The sequence below is a fragment of the Papio anubis genome, chromosome 13, assembly GCF_008728515.1.
Source record: "Papio anubis isolate 15944 chromosome 13, Panubis1.0, whole genome shotgun sequence".
NCBI classification, from domain to species: domain Eukaryota; kingdom Metazoa; phylum Chordata; class Mammalia; order Primates; family Cercopithecidae; genus Papio; species Papio anubis.
The window spans coordinates 82,592,064-82,614,448 of NC_044988.1; the positions used below are offsets into that span (position 1 = coordinate 82,592,064).

The following is a 22,385-nucleotide window of genomic DNA, read 5'->3' on the forward strand; positions in this document are numbered from 1 at the left end:
TTTAATTTTACACTTTTCTATATTATTTGTATTTGTTACAATAAGCACATACTATTGTAATTTGTAAAAGGAAAATTAAAATGTTTATTAAACAGCTAATTCTGGCCAACTGGGTTGTAGAACTTACCTTTTCCAAGGACTCCTTCTCAGCTCTAAGGTCAGTCAGTTCCTCCTCCAGGGATGTCACCTTGAGTTCCAGTTGTTTCCGGCTCTGCTTTTCACTTTTGAATTTGGACTGTGCTTGCTCAGAGGTTTCTTGGAGCTCTGGGATACAAGAGCAGAGAGACTTGGCTACAGAACCAGTGCTGTAGTGGGCTGTGTGTTATCCCAGCAGTTCTTTTTTTAAATTATTTTTTGGAGACAGAGTCTTGCTCCATCACTCAGACTGGAGTGCAGTGGTATGATGGCTCACTATAGCCTCCATCTCCTGGGCTCAGGCAATCCTCCCACCTCAGCCTCCCAGAGTGCTAGGATTACAGGCGTGAACCCCTGTGCCTGGCCCCAGTGGCTCTTTCAAAGTTGCATGCCTTGATTTCCCAGTCCTACTACACAAGCAGCCTCTGCTCACTTCTTTCAACATCACCTCACTGACCAGCAATAAGATATGTCAAGCTGTCAGCTGACTCCTCCATCAACCCATATTTATCCCATAGAAAGTCATCTCTGTGTGTACATGTCACCTTCTCCACATACAAAATGGGAAAGAAATGTCCCCAGCAGTCAGAAATGACCTTTGAAACAGATCACTCCACAATTCCATTTTGGCCACCATCTTAACACACTGGACCGATCACTGTTTAGTATTAGTCTGGGTTCTTTCTCACTGCTTGAGTAAGATAGTCTCAACTTTCTTGGTAGCTGGGGCATTCTACCAAGAATTTGCTTTCAAAACATGCCTTCTCAAATAAAGCTCTTTGCAATAAATAAAATTTGTTTGGGAAACTTTTGAGACTCTTATGGCTCTTGAGGTAATTGTCATAAGGCACCACAAAAGCAGAAAGGAGACATCTGAACAATATTCAAATCTAAGACTGTCTAACATGTTTGCCTCATGTGGGCCCAGTCATGCTCTAAAAGGCAAGAGATGGGCTGGGACCAGTGGCCCATGCCTGTTAATTCCAACACTTTGGAGGAACAGGGCGGAAGGATGGCTTGAGGTCAAGAGTTCACAACCAGCCTGGTCAATATAGTGAGACTCCTGTCTCTACAAAATATAAAAAATTTAAGAAAAAAATAAAAGGGAAGGGATGTATCTTCAAGGTAGCACCTTACCCATTGACATCATTGTTTTTTAGTTTTCTATTAGGCAAATGAACTTTGCTTCCACCCAACTCTGCTGCAGCTCCAGCTACCCTCTGCCCATTAGTCCCATCTCTGCCTTCCATATTTGTTTCTATACACCACGGTAGATTAATTAACCTGCTGGTCTTCACCAATCTTCTATCCAATCACCATGTCTTGCCAGGCACTGAACACTAATATGGAGGAGAGGACTTCACAAAGATAAGCAAAACACCACGCTTATCAAACTATGATAAGGGTTATAATAATGCACTAAGAGATAAAGGATTTTTTTTTAAAGGATCAAATGTTCTAGAGAAAACTAGGAAAGCTTCTGAAAGAGGCAGACTTTGAAGAGGACTGAAGGTGAATATTGGTAACGGTAGGCATGTCAAGTCCAGAGAATAGCATGGATAAGAAGCAAGACAAGAACTACAGGATGAGCTGAAGAGCAGCCAGCAGGCTTGCTGGTATGGTCAGGGCCAGATGAACTGAACAATATAATGGGAGACAAGCCAAGCAGGAGGGGCCTTGAGTGTCAGGCTGAAGAACTGCAATCCACCCTCTAGGAAAGAAGAAACCACACCAGGAAGCATCTCTTTTTTAAACTTCCACTGAGTCATGAGTTAGAACAACACATTAACTCTTCTAGGTATTTGAAGCCAATCATAGGTACCAAAGATTTTGAAGCCAACACCTCCCCAAACAAAAGGGAACTGTGGCACTGATCAATTCCACATGAATAGTCAGTTCTTTTATTGTTCCTTCTGTAAAATAATCATGTAGATTTTATACTAGTCTCCTTTAATTTTTGGTGCAGTCCTTCAAAAACTTCATAAGCATTGTGCCAAAAAGATTGAGAGGAAGAAAACAGCTTAATTCCTTGAGTTTAAATGGCAACAATCCCAGCATCCCCAACCTAGCACATACCTGAGAGCTTTGCCTGCACTTTGGTGAGCTGGCCCCTGAGAAGATCCGTCTCCTTCAGGCTTTCTGTCAGTTGCATCTGCAGCTCTGTTTCCTTTTTTTGGTGAGCAGTCATTTTCAGCTGTAGATGAGAGACTTGTGCAGTGGCCGCTGCTAACTCCTCTGTTACCTTGGCCTGAATAATAACAAAGTATGATGTCACTTTAAACATAGGTGTTCTTCATGCAAGTAATGAACCAACCTCACATAACTCTATGTAGACTGAACTAGTAAACAGGGAGTTACAGCTGCCTTCAATTTGTATTAAACCAAATTCAAATTATGGGGGTGGACCATCTCTCCTATACGATTATATTACTACTATTATTACAACTCCTATACTATTATACCTATACAAGTATACTTAAAAACTTTTTTTTTTTAGAGATAGGGTCTCGCTCAGTCATCCAGGCTAGAGTGCAATGACATGATCATAGCTCACTGTAGCCTCAAACTCCTGGGCTCAAGCAATCCTCCCCACTCAGCCTCTGGAGTAGCTGGGACTACAGGTGCAAGCTACTATGCCTGGCTCTATTACACCTTACATACATTTTTACAGTTGTCTATTTCCTTATTATCATTTGTCTCTTCTTATTGTGTTCACTGTACCCACTTGTTTTAAATATATTTATTCCTTGCCTTATTCCAAAGTCTTTATCAGTTTTATAGATTACATTTAAAATCTGATATTTTGACTCTCCTAAAAAAAGAAAATAAAGGCCGGGCACGGTGGCTCGCGCCTATAATCCCAGCACTTTGGGAGGCCAAGACAGGCAGATCACGAGGTCAGGAGTTCGACACCAGCCTGGCAATGTGGTGAAACCCGGTCTCTACTAAAATTACAAAAATTAGCCAGGCGTGGTGGTGGGCACCTGTAATCCCAGCTACTCCAGAGGCTGAGGCAGCAGAATCACTTGAACCCAGGAGGCAGAGGTTGCAGTGAGCTGAGATCACACTCCTGCCTGGGCAACAAAGCAAGACTCTGTCTCAAAAGAAAAATAAATAAATAAATAAGTAAAACAAGAACATAAAATTGTATATAAAATAAAAATAACATGCCGGTGTTCTGCCTATGGGGTAACCATTCTTTTATTCCTTTACTTAATAAACTTGCTTTCACTTTAAAAAATAAATAAAAATAAATAGGCTATAAATGAGTATCTGAGAGTATATGTAACCTTTAGACTAAGCTTTAAGATATTTATTTTTGCTATTCAGTAGCCTTAGGTTTTCACCTCCTAAACACAGATGACAATGAAATCTAGAACTTCTAGATATAGGAGTGGCTTTCATCTACTCACTGTCCTGCTTCAAATGGCCTAATGAAAACAAAACTAACTCAGAGCTCAGAGAGCTTTGCATCTATTCATAGCTCAGAGAGTTCACTAATAACAAAACATGCACCTCCCTCACAAGCACTTGCAGCAGCTAAAACACTGGAAGGGACAAATTCCAAAGGCACGCCAATGAAATGGAGGGTCACTCTCTTGCTAAAGGTTAAGCAGAGTGGAAAATCACCCAAAAGCTCTTTTTATCTCAGGTCTTTAGCTAGAAAGGCCTATCAGAAGCATAAAAATTAATGCTATCCCCCAAATGCACATGTACACAGAAAATAAGGGAATGGATATCATTATTTTTGAGTGGAAGGATTTATATTTTATGTTTGCCTATCTGTATTTGTAAATTTTCCAGACTGAACAGATGCAACTTTTATGATCAGAAAAAAATGTGTGTGTGTGTGTGTGTGTGTGTGTGTGTGCATAGGTGTATTTATAATTTCTTTTTAAGGTTAGGGTATAATCAAGTGAGAAGGGAAAACACAAAAAAATCTACACAGTGGATGGGATGGCTCCCTGGTTCCTACTGTGGATCAAATTCTACTGCTGACATGGAGAGTGAGAAAAAGAAAGCAATGACAGGAAGAACCAAGAGTTCAGAAAAACAGTGAATAAAGCTTGCAAGGTAAAAGCAGGAGAACAGTACTCAAGAGAGATAGTAATTTGACACAGGAAAAGAAATATAGCTGAATGGAAATGGGGTCCTATGCAGGTCTTTTACTCTTTCATTTCTGAGTCTTGGTTTGTCCCTCTAAAATAAAAAGGTTAAACTAAAAAGGCGACCTCTAATAGCTCTTCCAGTTTTAGCCATTATTCCACGACTTTTTGTGGTACTATATCACAATGAAAAATAATTTCATTCACCAAATATTCATTGAGCCCTTAACCATACCTTTCTGAGCTGTGTCTGAAGGCAGAAAATTGCCTCCAGGGATGAAAGGACCTTGCCCATCTCCCTTTAAAAGGAGAGATCACAGGAAAACTGTTAAGTGAGAAGTGGATCAAAAGAAAAAGAGGGGAGAGTCAGGGCTCAAAAAGTTTCACTGAAATAAAGATGATCAATTAAAACATATGGTACTTGGCATCCCAGTCACATTTATCACGAGATTCCCTCAAAAATTTGTGTGAAGCATGGTATCTATAACACAGTGGGTCGTGGCAGATACTAGCTGTGATTACTATTGTTATTACTTCTACTGTTTCGCTATTATAAACAGAGCATCTACTGGGCTCAATGCATGGTATCAGACATCTCTGGGGTTTATCAACACGAAAACATTTGGGTAGATCACTGAGCTAATTCAGGGGCTGGCAAACTATGACCTATGAGCCAAACTGACCTATTATCTTTGTAAATACAGTTTTATTGGAACACATACACACACAAAACAGTGCTTCTCAACATGAGAATCACATGCTGAACTTCTTAAAAATGCTGCCCCTCCAGAGATTATGACAAAAGAAATCACTGACAAGAGCAGTAATTCCTACACCTGGAATCTATAGGATCTTTTTAAAAGTTCAGATTCAGATCCCAGCTAGATATACTAAATTAGAATCTCTGGAGGTTCGGGATTTAAGAATATCTAGTTTTAATCAAGCACCCCAAGTGAGTCTGAGGCAGCCAGTGCTTGCGGACCACTGATCTGCAACAAGTTACAGTAATCATTTTAGCCCTGAATAGTAACAGTGAGGCCAAATAATATATTTAGATGCCCCGTATAGGCCTAAAGAAAAAACAAACAAGCAAACAAAAGGAGTAAAGGAAAGGAAGAGAAGAAATAAAAGTAGAGGAAGGAGAAATAGTAAAAAGTGTATTTAGTGGGTGGGGAGCGGTTAAGTGACTTCAGCACTACCTAATGATAACAATGTCACAGGCTGCTGATCTTCACCTAGGCATTAGGAGTCGACAGTCACATAAATAAGAAATGGTATAAAGTAATGGGAACAGAACAGGGTCAGCACTGGACAGGGCTGTGCAGGATAAGGCACTGCTTGTCTGAGAAAAAGAGGTCACACATTACTTGCCTGGATTCTATGGCTAAGAGAAGACAAAGATTAGCGTAAGACATAGTAAGGAATCCTCATTACCAGAATATGAGAAAGTGAGTAAACTCCACAAGTTACAAGTGTGTTCAATCTAAGTTTTCATCAAGGAAAACACTAATATAAAATATAAACGATTTCTAAACCTCTGAGAAGAAAGACAGCAGATGAAAAAGTCAGGATCTCCTAGCTGATGAGTGGTAGCCCAAACAAGAAGGAATCCATTTAGGATAAAGAACGTCACTGGAGCAACAGGGGAAGTGTTTCAGAATCAGCAGATCCCAACCCAAGACACACTAGTCTTCCTTACTGCTACTGCAGGAACAGGTCAAAATTCCTAGTTTTGAAAGGATTGAAGTCAAATAGTAGTACTTTAAAATGCTTTGGCAAACACAGATGAAGGAGCAAACAATCTTGAATTCCTCTAAAAAGAACCTAAACATCTGTTACCTGGCATAATGGAAATTTCTGTTGATTTTGTCAACAGAATAAATTTAGTTTCTAATAAGCTGTGTAATTCTTACCTAATCAAATTACTAAGATCAGTGATTATTTTTGAGTCACCTTACTGCGAAGTATATTATAAAACAGAAATGTAGATGATGGATACATGAAAACCTGCCGGGAGATTTCTAGTTCTTTTTGCAGTGATGGCAAAAATTCTGTTGGAAAGCTGACTAGTGAGTACGTACACAGGACATTCCTTAGCTCCACCCATCCTGACCTGGGCTTTTCTCTCCCCAGTTGCTTTACCTTCTCTTGTTCAGCATGCAATACTCTTGCCTGTGTGTTTTCTGTGGCTGTCTGAAGTGAGTTGTTCCTCTTCTCCATCATCAGGTTACTCTGCTCAACATACCTGTGAAAGAAATAGGGAAAAAGAAAACACTTATCAAGCACTGAGCACAATCCAATGCCCATTCTCTCCTCATAACATTGCTGCTCATCAAAAGCTATCTGAAAGCATTTTCTTTTCCTTAGATCTGAAGTACTGAGATCTAAAGAAATCAGGTTGGAAGCAGGAATCTGGGCCAGCAGTGAACTACCCTGAATAATGGAGAGGACAATAATGTGAAGGGTATGTGATAATGGGAATGAGGAGGAAGAGACAGGAGTAAAGAGGCTATAAGAAAGAGGGAAGAAGAGAAAGCCACTCCCTCAGCTCTGTCATGTGGGAGACAAGAGACAGCGGAGAAGAGAAATATGGGAGAATGATTTTTTTTAAGTGAAATGCTATGTTGTGATGTGTTCCATTCACCCTCCCCACACATCCCTCCAAATCTTCAGAAGTATCTACAAAAAATACAAAATCCTTAGGTTTTATATGGGAATCAGTGAAGTTTTGTCTGAGTTCTGGTGGATAAAACCGAGTTAACCCACACAGAAGAGAGAAGAGTTGACACCAGAGTTCTGTAAGTAATAAATAGTACCAGTTTTAAAGATAAAGAAACTAGGGCCAGCAGGAATCAATAACATGCCCAGAGCCACAAAATGAATGAGGGTCAGAGCAGGAATCAAACACAGGTCTGCCCTACATCACAGCCTACTCAGCTCCTTCTACTGCAATGCCTCTCAGAAAACAGGCAATAATTCACATGACAGGCAGGAAACAGAAATGGCAGAAATACATACGTACTGCCCTAAACAAATACGCGTACTTAAGCTGGGCATATACACAATAAACCCTTTTGTCCATCCTAGCCAGGCCCCGTACCTGTCATTACCTCTGATTTCGTTCAATTAGTTCACTAATCTTGTCATTCTGTTCTTCTATCCGATTGCTCTTTTCAAGAATTTCTTGCTTCAATCTTTCATTTTCCTAAATTCAAAATATATGACGTACAATTTAAGCGTCTTAAGAGAAAAGTGCCAGATAGAAGAGAATCAACTTGAACTGACAGGTGACATTGTTAACCTATTTTGAGACAAAACACCAGAACTTATGTCTACATGTATGTTAAAACAACACATCAGATTATACCTGCTGGATACAAATCACTAGGTCCAATGAATTGAGTGAATAAATGGCTAAAAAACAAGAAGTGAAATTCTGAAGTATGGTCAAAAAAGCAATGTTTCCTTCAGAATATAGAGTGATAAGTCACTTGGACGGAATTAAGCCATAATGGATTTTCTAGAATTGTCTAACCCAGTGTAGCATTTATCACAGGCTATTTCTGGGGTGGAGGTGTGAAAGGGTAGTACCTCTGGGAAGACAGCAGGGTAAGACCTTCAGCCTGAGTGGTCTGTTCTTAATCACCCTCACCTGAATGATTCGCTGGATGTTGCTCATAATCATGCTTGTTTCCATTGTAACTGACATGCTAGGAATAAGCATGGAATTGCCAGCACTATGTTTCTGTAACTCTTCAACCTACAAAAGGGATACCAGAAAGACCTTGTGAGAAATTATAAAACGAAGAAATACAATTTACCCAAGATTTGACCCCGTTGTTAAGGGGGTTAATGAGTTCCTGAGACAATCTCTAACTGTAAGTTAGAGTTTTCTGCAAGTAACTGGATCCCAGCATAATTATAACTGTCCTTGTAGTGATGTAACCTCTAACTACTACCAATACAGGAAACCAAAGAAGAGTTTACCTATAGCTCTGGCTGCTCCCTGTTTACATCCCCACTTTCAACATGGCCCCAACCCTGACTCAGTCACCTTAGTCATGAGATGATCCATTTTATCAGCCACTTTGCTGACTGCCATTCGAATTTCAGTGTTATGTTGCCGGGCTTCAGTCATGAGAAATGAAGCCATATCACCTGATCCTAAACAGATATAAGCCAAAAAGAAACTTATGAAACTGGAGCAGAGGAAACTGTATGAAGAAAAGCCAGTAGCTCTTCCAGTAGAGGAAAGAAAGAAATTAATACTTCCATACACTAGGAAATGCTATAGGTGACTTCACCCTGTCAGAAGATATACGGGAGAGAGTAGAGGCAAAAGGGCTTCAAAGTAAACAATAACTAAGCTGTGCTCATGCAAAATGCATCAATGGCTACATCTGGTCCAAGGGCACAAATATGCCCACTTTGCACTGCCATAGCACTGGCAGCTCAGATTGCTTTCCCGTTCATCCAACTGCATGCCAGGCATTGTACCAGGTACAAGGAATACAGCAGTAAACAAAACACAGCTTCTGCCCTTGGTGAGCTCTTAGTCTGGTTGGGAGACTGACAGGTAAAAAAATCATTACAAGAGAGTATATTAAGTGCAAAACAATGAACCACATACTAGGTATAAAAGTAGCACAGAGAAAAGCACGATTAACTCTTTGCTGACATGCATACATAGTTGTGTTTGTGGGAAGAGAGAAAAGAGGGACAAAGAATAGTCAGGGAAGGCTTCACAGAGGGAGATGACAGTTTTGATGGATGAAAAAGCATATCCCAGATGGAGAAGGACAGAGCTTCCAGATAAAGGCTACATCCAGGAAATCCTGACCAGTCCAGAACCACAAATTATGCTGCAGGACATACTGGCTTCTTCCTATCACTGTCTTAATACCAAAGCTGATTACTAAACGAAGACAAACAGCAGAACAAGGCAGGATTCCATCATAGCAGTTTACACTTTATCTTGGTTTGGTTTTTTTACATTAGATATTCATACTTGTACATGCATACAAAAATATCTGAGAAGTTACCCAAGTAACTGTTAACAACAGTTTTCCAAGGCCAGGGGGTTTATGGATGGGAAGGACAGTAACTTTTCACTTTACACCCTTTTGTACTGCTTGACTGTTTTATAAAAGTCTCTTATTTTCATAATTAAAAAATTTTAACAGAGTAGCTTTCATTGGAGATACTAAACACCTATAGTATTCAACTTTCTCCCAATTTCCTCCAATGTTTTGCTCTTTTACTATTTTCTCTAAACTCTAGCTATTCTAACAGAGGAATTAAAAGGGCCAGGGGAGAATATCCAAGGAACAAAATACAGAATGCAGACGCAAGGAAATATTGGGGGATGATGGAAATGTTCTAAAATAGGATTGTAGTGATGAATGCACAACTCTGCAAATTTACTAAAAAACTTTTGAATTGTATATTTAAAATGAATGAATGTATGGAATACATATTATATCTCAACAAAGTTGTTTAAAAAGAGAAGAAACAATGAGTAGAGAGCTGTTGGAGTAAAAATGAAAGAGGAGCAAAAAGAGGGAAAGCACAGCAAGAGCAAAGATGAGAAACTGAGGGATTTACTTCCTACCTTGGAAATGGGGAGGCTGAGAAAGCGGTGCTGGGTACAAAGGCCGAATGGGCTGCAGCTGGGAGGTGACAGCAGATGCCTGGGGATAAGCGTAGGCTTGCATACCTGCATAGGGCTGAGAAACTGACGAGTTACCGCTGCTTGATAAAACGTTCATGTCTTTCTTTTTTGTTCACATTTTTCTTTGGTGGAATAAAGTGGATGAGCTGGGAGGAGACTCAAATTTACTGATGCTAGAGATGGCTGAGATCTGGGTTTGGTAGTGAGTAAGGACTACAGTAGGAGAGTTATCTATCTAACCCAGGGGAAACCAGTCACTAAAATTCTACCCAGAAACTAAAGAAAGTGTATCTTGGGTCACTGCCCAGTCATCTGGTGAGATGATTTAACTAAGTAGGGATTCATTCCCCACTATCAGGTCTATTGTCTAAGAAGTTTTTAGATTAATAAACTCTGCTTAGCTTCCATTGAGTTCAAGGAAGAAGTGCTTACTGAGATTCCAAACCAAATCTGCCAATTTCCAAGGATGCCTCTCCCCTGCAAGATTCTGAAGCTAACCTGCAAGACCAAGAGCTCTCATGTTCCTCTGAACCTCGGTCACCTCAATTTTAAGAGGAAGATAATAATATCACTTCATAGGGCTGTTGTATGGACTAAATGAAGTGAGATAGGTAATGTTCTGAAAAGCTGGTAAGTTACAGGCCTGACAGATAGTAAGCGCTCAATAAACAGCAGCTTTTATTTTAACAAGGATGGTTACTCTTCCTTGAAGTAAGGAAGTCTAGCTCATTTCCAGGGATAGATATAACTACCCATCCACTTAAAAAAAATTCTTAGTCTATAGGATAGTAATTCTCCAGGGAGGAGAGGAGGGATGGGGAGAAAGAGGGCAACAGTGGGACTTTTTCCAGTTTTGAGACTCCTCCATCTTAATGAGGCATAGCCTAGCTACCATTACTCCCACACCTCCATTAAGCATTACCAAGGAGTGAGCCGCTGTTATCAGTGACAATATGTCTTATCCACTAAGTGTGTTGAGGCAAAAGAAAGGGTCTGCCCCTGGCAAACAGGCTGCTGCCATTGTCTTCTGTAGATAACAGGAAAAAAGCCTTCTTTAAGAAAAGTATACTACATAGCAGAGTCCAGTTACATTTTCCATGCAATTCTGCTTTTAAATCATATCATTCTGCTGAATTTACTGCAGAATGTTAGCCTGTCAACTTTTGATAGAAAATACAGAAGAACGTGAATATACACCCTTCGACTGGATATGTGTGGAAAGAAAAGGAAACAAACATTGATTGGACCTTTACTACGCTGTACTAGGGGCTCTACTTGTTCTTGCATTTAATCTTTATGACACTGGAACGTAGGTAATCCTTTGCCTGGTTTAGAGATAAGAAAGTGGTAACCGAGGAAGGGAAAAAAATTACGAACTATGACTTTGGGGACCTGCTACTGTATGAAATGTACACGAAGAAGAAAAGACTGACTAGAACCATGGCAAATTATAGGATATAATTAATACGGTTATAAAACATTACCTGAAAGGATTGGGCATTTCCAGATACAGCTGAGTGGGAATCGAGAGATGCAACTTGCATTAAGGCAGCAGAAGGTGCCTGGAGCCCAGAAACAGATGCCTGAGGTGCTAAGATAAAGGGAGACGTTTCCACTGTTATCCACCCTTGCTTCTTGGTGTGAGTCTGGACTAGCACCTTACATACCATCATGCTTCAGACTCAACTATTTTCCTTGCCTAGTCTCCCTACACTCAGCTCTACTGCAATCTCAGGAATGAGCCAGTGGAAGGAAACTGGGTGCTCTCATGTGCTTCTGACTCAGCCCTAGGATCCCATCCGACAGGAAGTACAGAACACACCCAGGGAGATGTCTCAATAGCTGAGTGCAGATATCCAAAACTGACAGTGCAACACAGCAGAAGTCACAACCAGCAGCCAGGTCCCTCTCTGGGTGTGAAAATGTCTTACCCAGGGACAAACTGACAAGTGTCCCACTCTTACATTTACACTTTAGTCCTCAGTACTGAAACAATGCAGCCTAACAGTTTAAGGAACAGTGATGATAATTTTTGTGCTGACCCAGTTCAAGGCCACAGAGCCTCAGAGAGGTTCCTTACCCTGTGAGGTCATCTGTGGTAACACTGGATGGGCTGGTTGAAGAGAGGGCTGGACGGACGGAGTCACCACGGGCTGCCCACCTCCTCGCAGAGCGTTCACATCCTGAAACAGGAACGAGTGTTTGAGTTACTCTGTATGGGGTCCCTCATTGAAGACTGAGGCTGACTGACTGCCCTAAACCTGCTTCCAACACAGGATTTCTAGGCAAAGAAGAGGAAGGAAAGGTAAGCGGAAGGCCATGAGTTGAGGGTGTGGGTTGTGGAGAAAAAGCACTCTGCTATGCAATAAAGTAAGAGTCCTTCTCCCTGTAAATCATATTGATTAAGTAAATATAGTTCATTTCCACAAATATTCTAAGTTGTTGATGTTCTATTGTCTGAAGCAGCTAAACTAACCACTCTTCAGAATATATCATTTTCCAAACCAGTAGCTACCTTAAGACAAATATAATCTATTCCTACAAAAAAAGTGGTCTTTTGCAAGAAATAATCCAGACTCTTCCCTTCTGGCAAATCATCTCCATAGGCCTCAAGGTACTCAATGAAAATCGGATAACGCAGGATTCACTGCACCTGATTAACATGCTATATTTAGATAATATAGTTTTAGGATGTTTTTTCCAACAATCTTTCGTCTCATAAAATCAAAGCTATAACTCTAAACAAAGTTATTCTACATCCTCCTGCTTCATATAAGAAACAGAAAATCTTGAGGCACAATATTGACTGTAATCTGCTATGCTATAGTTCAAGGACCAAAGTTTTAGACATTCTTTTACTTTAGAACTTCCCCTTGTCCCCTTATATTCTCTTCTAGAAAAACATCCCAGTTTTAGATTTCTGCAGCTCTTAACAAACCTAAATGTCTAACAACAGAGTGAAAGGAATGTAATAAAATGATATAATAGAACACTGGGTTTCCTTTAAACCACTTTATTTACTTAAATCATTTATGTTAACGTAAATGTTTATGATATAACATTAAGTTTAAAAATCAGGTTACAAAGCAATATATAAAGATGAATGCCCTTTTTGTTCTATATGTTTCTTTTCTATAATTTTAAAGTATTCTAAAATGAATAAAAACATACAAAATTTTTAATAAAAATATTCTTATTTAAATTGCATTTCCAGACCACAAAAAAATTAATCCTATAACAGTAGGCCTCAGAAATCCTATCTTCCTTTAAGATGTTAAATCTACGTAGAGCTTTTCCAAGAATAAAACAAAAATGTAAAATATAAAGTATATTCCAGAAAAAATTTTTTCAAGACCATCACCCTTTCCTTGTTTTCTATCAAAGTAAAAGAATACTAAAAATCAATTTGGAACACCAAATTCCAAATGGATTAAAAATTTAGATCTAAGTATAAAATATTGATAAATATCTTTAAAAATACATGTGATATTTATAATTTGAAAGTGGGGAGGCTTTCTAAGCATGTTAAAAGCAAATAACAAGGGGAGAAAGTTGACAGATTTGAATTCAATAAAATTCTTGAACTTCTAAATAGAAAACAAACACAAAAATACCATATACAAAGTCAAAAGACATACTAGTTGGAGCTTTAGTGATAGGCAACATCAGTGAGAAGACCAACCTTTCCCAAAATAATCTAAACATTTGCTCAACACATATGAATAGAGCATCTGCTATGAACTGGGCATCATGCTGTCCAGAGAGTGATCTCTTGTAACAACACAGATTCTAGTAAAGAAGGCTAAATTAACCACTGAAAACTGCCCAGTTCTTGTAAAAGATCTACAAAATTGCTTCCATCTCTCAGGGGAAGTACTAATCACAGTAGAAACACATGTACCAATACCAATCTGTATCATTTTGCATATTAGCCCTCTAAATAATGATTCTGCCTTAGAGGCAGAAAACACAATCACTCCAACCAAATAAAAAGAAAGATGATGGCGACATCTCTACTATTCATTCTAATACAGCCAGGGGGACATACTTCGATTTCTGAATCATTGGAATCCAGCTGTGGTGGAAGGATGGGCAGCATGGGCTGGCCCATTTTAGCCATCCGAGAGATCAACTTGGCTTTGACTGCATCGGGACTCTACAAAGAGAGGAAAGTCACAAAAATCACTGTGATCAAGGCTTATCACCTTCAGGCAGCTCTATCCCTTTGGCTTTTGTATCAAATCCTTCAACAAATCCCCCTACCATATCTATTTAAAAACATATCCTCTAGAAAATGAGAATCAAAGATTTCTTGCATAGAAGCATACATGGATCACAATTAATAGCAGTAAAAATAATTCCCTGTATCTTTGGAATGGACAAAGTAGTTTCACACGTATTGCCTCATTTCGATCAAGTCTCCCCAGCAGGCATAATTAGTCTCATTTTACAGATGAGAAACTAACATAGAGATGTTAAGAAAGGGAGGCATTTTAGATGACAGTACCCTCACTCAAAAGCCTGAAGCAATTCAGTAGATAGATATTCAGAAGAGATCTGTGAAGAAAAGGAAACAGGAGCTCTTTAACTTCAGGTTAATTTAACTATGACTTAGCATTAACTACACACTAGACCCTGTGCTAGAAGCTTCCATTAACTGGTCCAAAATTTCAAAATGGCAAGTAAGTACACCTGAAGGTGCACAACATGAGCTATTGGGTGTAGAAGGAAATGATCATAACCTCCATTTTTATTAAGATTACTTTTTTTTTTTTTGAGATGGGGTCTCTATCACCCAGGTTGGAGTGCAGTGGCGTGATCTCAGCTCACTGCAACTTCCATTTCCCAGATTTAAGAGGTCCTCCCACCCCGGCCTCCCAAGTAGCTGGGACCACAGGTGCTAATTTTTTGTATTTTTGGTCGAGAAAGGGCTTCGCCATGTTGCCTAGGCTGCATTTTTAATATTTTTAAGCTACCAATGTAAGACATTGAGTTTGCTTACAGGGACTGATGGTACTTTATGTACATAATTTGTCAATAAACATACACTGGGAGTGTGTGCTTATTTTTTCTTAACTGATGATGTATCCAAAAAAAGTTAGATACATCAGGAAAGGACTAGTTATATAAACCCTATGCACACAATGGAATATTGTGATCTACAGATTAAAATGAGGACGCTCTCTATACAATAACATGAAAAGATTTTGCATTTTTTATATAATATAGTTATATGGAAAAGGCAAGGTGCATTACATACAGAGTATGCTACTTTGTGTGTGTGAAAGGAGGGAGGAATAAAATATACATTCCTATTTGCGTGCACCTGCATAAAGAAACACTGAAAGAATATATAAGAAACTAATAAAAGCAGTTACCTAAGGGGTGTGAGATGGAATAGGGTAGATAAGGACAGGAATAGAAGTGAGTCCTCACAATGTAGATCTTGTTATATTGTTTTGATAACTGTGCCATATAAATGTAATTACCTATTCAAAACAAAGATAAAAACTTAAATGGAAAAGAAAAAGAAAAAGAAAGGTGGTTAATTTCATGTTATGTAAATTTTGCCTCCATTAAAAAAACAAACTTGTTTAAAAAAAAAAAAAGAAAAAAATAGTTGGAGGCCATTAGTCTGCTAGAAGTTACTATAGCTTAGAAATAGGTAACAAGAGTTGTTATGACTACAGAGTACAATGGAACCAATATTGGACCATTTTGGTGACTGTTCAAAGATCTGAGATAATAATTATTCTTCAATTTTCCTCTGATTCTTTGATTTAACCTTCTGGGTTTAGGAGATCACTTCGAAACAATTATTTGCTTAATAATTCTGTTGGATTGAATATAAATAAGTAAACTAGGGTTGGAGACATGCTAGCACCAATTTCACTCCATACACCTATTCTGTTTCCCAGTGCAGTAGGTGAAGGCCACAGGGCTTTAGAATTTGAAGTGCCTCAGCCACTGTCTGGTCCACAGGCAGCAAACTCAGAAGCCTTCACAGACCAGGCAGGCCAGCAGCAAACTACCATATGCATCCTTCTTAAACGCATTCAAATCCAGATTTTACTAAAACAGCATGCTGGCACTTTCATCTTACAACTGGGGAAACACAGAGGCTCACTGTCCTGCTCAAAGTCAATCAGCTGGTGAATTAGTACAGAGCTCCTCTGTGAGAATGAAAGTATAAAGATATGTAATGTTAGCAACATTTATGATAATAACAAGAGCTAATGTTTACTGAGTGCTTACAATATGCCAGACACAATACTAAAAACTCCATAGGCACTATTTTATTTAAAAGTCATAAAAATCTATTTGAGATAGGCAACATCTCCATTTTACAGATGAGGATTTAAACATGAAGCTTAGAGAAGCTAAATTGTTCAAGGTCACAGAAAGCAAGTAGAAGAGAGTGCCTAGGATTAACCACTAACACAATCCTTGGAATAAATAATATTTCTAAAATTGAAGAGCACTTTAACTGAGAGAGGCTCCTCCCCCAGTTGAACATCAGTCTCCTGATAATAATCACGGTGACCACTTACTAAAGACACACTAAACGAAGGCTCTGAGCTCAGCACTTTACAAATTATCTCTAATCTTCACAAAAACTGTAAAAAGGGGCTATGAGAATGAATTCCTTTTAACTAATGAAGAAGCTGAGGATCACAGAAGTTAGACAATTTTCTCAAGGCCACATGCTTATAAGAATCAAGATTTGAATCTCTATGCAGAAGCTGAGGCTAACTTACACTGACTCCCAAGTAAGGGGAAATGAACAAAGTAACCATTGATTTAGCCTAGAAACATTTTAGCCTCTTAACTTTTTTTTTCTCTAACCTACCATATCCTAAGCACATAAAACCTCAGCACACTAGGGGTGAGGGAGAAAAACTCTTTTTTTTTTTTTAAGGGAGAGACAAGGTCTCACTATGTTGCCTAGGCTGGTCTTGAACTCCTGCGCTGAAGTGATCCTCCTGCCTCAGCTTCGCAAAGTGTTAGGATTACAGGTGATAACCACCATGCCTGGCCAAGACTCTTATACTTACTGTATTTATTGCAAGTTGTTCACTGAGGGAGTTAGATTTGGTACGAAGAGCTGGCTCCCTGAAAGCAAACAGACCATATTCCAAGATTGAAAACAAAATCCAGAATCACAAGTCCAAACTATATTGGATAAGCAAATTGTTTTTTTAAATGTATGCCAATTTAATGACTGTAAAACAGAATTTTAACTCTTCTTTAGTTTGCATAATCTTTGAATGCTAGTAAAGTTGAACAACTTTCCATCCAAATGTTTATTATTTACATTTTTTCCATGAGTATATAATTTTGTATTTATGCCCTCTGCTTAGTTTTCTTCCAGAATTTTGTAAGTATTCTTCTGAGTTAGTGCTTTTGAGGCCTATGAATATTAAACTTCTGTCAGAAAAATCTGACGCAAGTATTTTCCCCATTTCCCTGATCCCATTTTTTCCAGTTATTTAAAATTATTTTAGTTTTTAACTATATCTCTATTTCTGAACCCCTCTAAGAATCATTTTCATGAGCCATAAAAGAGCTTGATACAATTGGAGTATCTTACCCTGATTTGAAAGGTATTGATGTGGGTGGTGACACAACAGGATCAGCAGAGGGGTTATCAGCACCAGGGATGGGAGACGGGGCTGCAGAATCCCGGGAACTAACACTGTGCCCATCAGAGCCAGAATCTCTGGCAAACTTCACCTAGAGAAAGAGTCATCGCAGGTGGAATAGGCGACAAATACCCTTCCCCTTTCACTCTCCTTTCATTTTACTTATTTTTCATTATACAAGCCATTACCTGTTCACTGCAGGCAAATCAGAAAATGTAGCTCAGCCAAAAAGACAAAGGTAGTAATCACCTGCAATCCAACTACCATTATATTATCTGTCTCTGTATATAGCTTTTACAAAAATGAGCCATGCTGTTTTGTAACCTGTTTTGCTCACTCACTGACATATTAACCTATTTCCATATCATTAAATATTACTTTGCAATATTATTTTTAACTACTGAAGAGTATATTTAACTTCAAGGGTCAGCCCTTCACTGCTATGATCTATAGGAAAAAGTCTCCAAAGGATTTTAGGAACTAAAGTCATAAATACATATTCTATTACAAAGTATATTTCACCGATTCCTCACTGTTAGACATTCAGCTTATTTCTATCATAAACAATGCTTCCATGAATAGCTTTGTATCTGTATTTTTGTACATAATCTTAAATATTTCCAAACTATAAATTAGTTAAATTTTAGTTAAATATTTCCAAACTATAAATTAGTTAAAATTGTTGGATAAAAGGGATGCTCATTTTGAAAGCTTTTAACCCATTTATGCCAAGTGTTCCATTATTGAAACGTTAAGCTTGTGGGAGTAATTTATATCCTACTGCTCAAGGTCATCACCAAGGTCTGATTTTTCCCAAAAATTTTGCAACCTCCAGCATAAATGGGTTAATAGATATTATTAAATTTCCCTTCAGAAAGAGTGAACTAGTTTATACACCACAGTAGTGTATAAATCTTTCTGAACACTCTTGCCACACGGGGTATCATTCTCTACCAGCCTTGTGAATTTGATATGCAGGTCAATTTGTCATTGTTTGATTATTGGTAAAACAGAAAATTTTTTGTTTCATGTGCCAGTCATGATAAACTCAAATTGGTTTGTTACCTATCACCAGCCATGATTTTTCAAACTCAAAGGAAAATTGACAGAGAATATAAAAGTTGTAAAAAAGAAAAAAGGCAGCAGGTCACATGTCATTGAAAGAGGGCTAGAGCAGCCCAGCAGGATGAAAGTGTCCAGTTAGGAATGGTTAGGAAAGCATCACTGAGAAGGGAATCACATCCTTTCTCTGTGGCAGGTGTAACAGCCATAAAGAAGATGACCATAATATTCCCTATTTGTATTGTATTTTAGAGTTTACAGTAACAAACCCTATCACATTTGAATCTAACAAACAGTATAAAGCAAACAGGATCATTTGGGGGCAGGGAACAGGTAGTATTAAGTTGACTAAGCACAATTTATTGCACAGAAACTATATATATTCATGTTAAGTTTTTTACATGGTACAAAAGGTACAGTGACAAAAAGTAAAACTTTCTGAACTCCATTTCCACTCTACAGAAAAAAAAAATCACTTTTAATGATTTCTTTTAAAGCTTCCAGGAATTTTCTATGAATATATGAGCATATATGTGTGTATTACGTGTGTGTGTATACACATATATGTACATATGACTATGGATATGGATATGTATATGTGTATACACACACAGACACACACACATGCACACACATACACACGCACATGAGACCATACTATCCACAATGTTCTGCAACTTGCTTCCTTAACAATAGATTTTTCATATTCTTTAAGAGCTACATAAAAGTCTATGGAAAAAAACATAATTTAACCAGTATCTTAATGATGGACATTTACGTTGTTGCCAGTTTTTGGCTACTACAATGTGGCAGAGGTGGTCGTAGTAAAACATACACACACGCAATCTTTGCATACTTATGTAAAGATATCAAGTTTGTAGCCATAGAATCACTAAGTAAAAAGTATATACATTGGGCAGGAGTCACTATTTTGTAGCCAAAATAAAAAGCTTAGTGTGAAGATGTGACTTTTTTTTTTGAGACAGAGTCTTGCTCTGTCACCCATGCTGGAGTGCAATGGCACGATCTCATCTCACTGCAATCTCCACCTCCCAGGTTCAAGCAATTCTCCTGCCTCAGCCTCCCAAGTAGCTGGGACTACAGGCACCTGCCACCAAGCCCAGCTAATTTTTTGTATTTTTAGTAGAGATGGGGTTTCACCACGTTAGCCAGGATGGTCTCGATCTCCTGACCTCATGATCCACCCACCTCGGCCTCCGAAAGTGCTGGGATTACAGGCATGAGATGTGACTTTCTTAAAGTCACAACCACTTCTAGACTCTGAATAGAGAGCCAGGAAGGACATAATACTTTGATCCTTAGATTTCAAAGCTGTTGCTCTTTCTGACTACTCCATTTCTACTTTTTCAAAGAAATCTACGTCTTCAGAACCTAGTTTTCAAATATCTTCATTTATTTATTCATTTAACTAGCAAAAAGACATGCAGAAGACTCATCAAACAAAACAAAGACAGTTTCACTCACCCGCCTAACCTCCACCTCGAACACCAGGATCGAGTCTGTTGCTTGAGTCCAGCCTATTACCCCTTCTGAGCCAACAGCACAGGCTGGAGGGACAATAAGCAACCGCTTTCCTCCTTTTTTCATGCCCAGCATTCCATCTTCCCAGCCCTTTAAAAATCAGATAGGAAAAGTTCATCAAACAAGAAGCTCCTCAGAAGACAAAGTGAAGTACAGGAGCAACAGGTTTCACTTATCCACACTTTCAGGTTTACTCAGTGCCTCCAGAGGTCGGGTCTGACTACTGCCCCGTGTTGCTATAAGAATATCTAGAAGACACCCTCTAAACCTACTTGTAAAAGCAGGCATATCTGGGGTTGCATGAAATATATTTAGCTTAGATGATGAGAGAAAATGGGAGGAATAAAAGAAGAGCAGTAAGAGTAAGAAAAGCTATCATTAAAAAAGCATGTTTTCAGCTGGGCACAGTGGCTCACAGCTGTAATCCCACCACTTTGAGAGGCCGGGATGGGTGGATCACCTGAGGTCAGGGGTTCGAGACCAGCCTGGCCAACATGGTGAAACCTCGTCTCTACCAAAAATACAAAAAATTAGCCAGACATGGTGGTGCACACCTGTAGTCCCAGCTACTCAGGAGGCTGAGGCAGGAGAATCGCTTGAACCCAGGAGACAGAGGTTGCAGAGAGCTGAGATCATGCCACTGAACTCCAGCCTAGGTGATAAAGCAAGACTCCATTTCCCCCCATCAAAAAAGATTGTTTTCTAGGAAGTGTGGAAAGTGCTTTACATGCACGATCTTGTTTAAGCCCCTCCAAAAACTTCATAAGGTTGTCAGGATTGTCCCCATTTTACTTCAATAACTGAAGCTTGTGGAGGTTAAGTATGTAGCCCAAGATCACACAGTTAGTAAGTTGTTAAGCTAAGATTCAACATTAGATCTGTCTAGGTTCAGGGATCATGACTTAACTGCTATGATCTATGGGAAAAAGTCTCCATAGGATTCTGGGAAAAGCGGTCATGAAAATAAACCTTTTTACCACACAGATGAATGAGTACAGCACAATGCATCATCACTACTATGTCCTGACACCATAATATACCACATGTGTAAAATATTCTTTATTTTATAAAACACCTGCACAGTTAGTAAAGAAAAAATTCACAACTTGAACCCAAGTTCTCGGATTCGAATCCCAGTGTTCCTCCTGCTATTGTCACAGTTGCCTCCCACAGTGATTGGAAAGTGCTGATTCAAAGCAACCCAGACAGATGAGATTCAACCCTTTATGACAAGTTTCTAGAATAAACTGTCTCACCTTTTCCCCTACTAGGCTATAGGAAGGATGAAATAATATGCTCAGAGTCATAGAATAGAAAAGAAAAGGTCAGGACTACAGAAAACGATTGTAACCATCTTCAATATAATGATTCATAGATAAAAATATCCCAAATGCAATGTAACACATTTTCCCCTCATATTCTTCATCCAAGCATTTCCAGATGTCAAAAAGATACCCTGATTAGAAATCCCACAGGCCGGGCGCGGTGGTTCACGCCTGTAATCCCAGCACTTTGGGAGGCCGAGGCGGGTGGATCACCTGAGGTCAGGAGTTGGAGACCAGCCTGATCAACATGCAGACACTCTATCTCCACTAAAAATACAAAATTAGCTGGGCGTGGTGGCGCATGCCTGTAATCCCAGCTACTCGGGAAGCCGAGGCAGGAGAATCGCTTGAACCCGGGAGGTGGAGGTTGCAACGAGCTGAGATCACACCATTGCACTCCAGCCTGAACAACAAGAGCGAAACTCTGTCTCAAAAAAAAAGAAAAGAAAAGAAAAGAAATTCCACACAATTTAAGTTAAACCCATTGCAACTGATAAAACCATAAAAAAACACAGTGCAGCCTTTACCTTGATGACTTTTCCTGATCCTAATTTCAAGCGAAGCAACTTATCTTTGTTAGCAGTGGAGTCGAAAACCTGCAATTTGATTGAAGGAAATGAGGCCAGCCAATTTCAAAAATAATAATAACCATTATGGCATTCAACTAACTACATACCAGCACAGTACTTCTGGAACAGGGACTGTTAAATACACTCAGAAGATAGTTTCTAAAGGACCTGAAATGTTGGATGACATCATAGCTAAAGGGTGTTATCATAATGAGTATCTCTAAAACAGTGATTTTCCAGGTTTAGAAAAAAAACACATTCCTACAACTATGCATTTAAGCATTTTTCATCCACAATATACTTTCAAATAAATCATCTCATTTTGATGCTGA

General features: G+C 38.9%; 1 protein-coding gene across 9 annotated transcripts in view; it reads right to left on the reverse strand.

Annotated features, from left to right (window-relative positions):
• Positions 1-22,385, reverse strand: part of FKBP15 (FKBP prolyl isomerase 15) — a 54,245-nt gene that overhangs the window by 10,593 nt on the left and 21,267 nt on the right. For 7 of the 9 annotated variants that reach the window (XM_009188262.2, XM_021927243.2, XM_021927245.2 and 4 more), the window contains 14 exons: positions 22,012-22,080; positions 20,103-20,249; positions 17,504-17,646; positions 16,968-17,025; positions 13,961-14,068; positions 11,993-12,095; positions 11,397-11,503; positions 9,853-9,967; positions 8,296-8,405; positions 7,894-8,001; positions 7,352-7,446; positions 6,384-6,486; positions 2,212-2,383; positions 128-264 (listed from right to left, as the gene is read on the reverse strand). In XM_009188262.2, the coding sequence (XP_009186526.2) occupies positions 128-264; positions 2,212-2,383; positions 6,384-6,486; positions 7,352-7,446; positions 7,894-8,001; positions 8,296-8,405; positions 9,853-9,967; positions 11,397-11,503; positions 11,993-12,095; positions 13,961-14,068; positions 16,968-17,025; positions 17,504-17,646; positions 20,103-20,249; positions 22,012-22,080 (1,575 nt within the window). The remainder of the gene's footprint in view (positions 1-127; positions 265-2,211; positions 2,384-6,383; positions 6,487-7,351; positions 7,447-7,893; positions 8,002-8,295; positions 8,406-9,852; positions 9,968-11,396; positions 11,504-11,992; positions 12,096-13,960; positions 14,069-16,967; positions 17,026-17,503; positions 17,647-20,102; positions 20,250-22,011; positions 22,081-22,385) is intronic. The other 2 variants (XM_009188260.3, XM_009188261.3) reach the window with 2 other exon arrangements.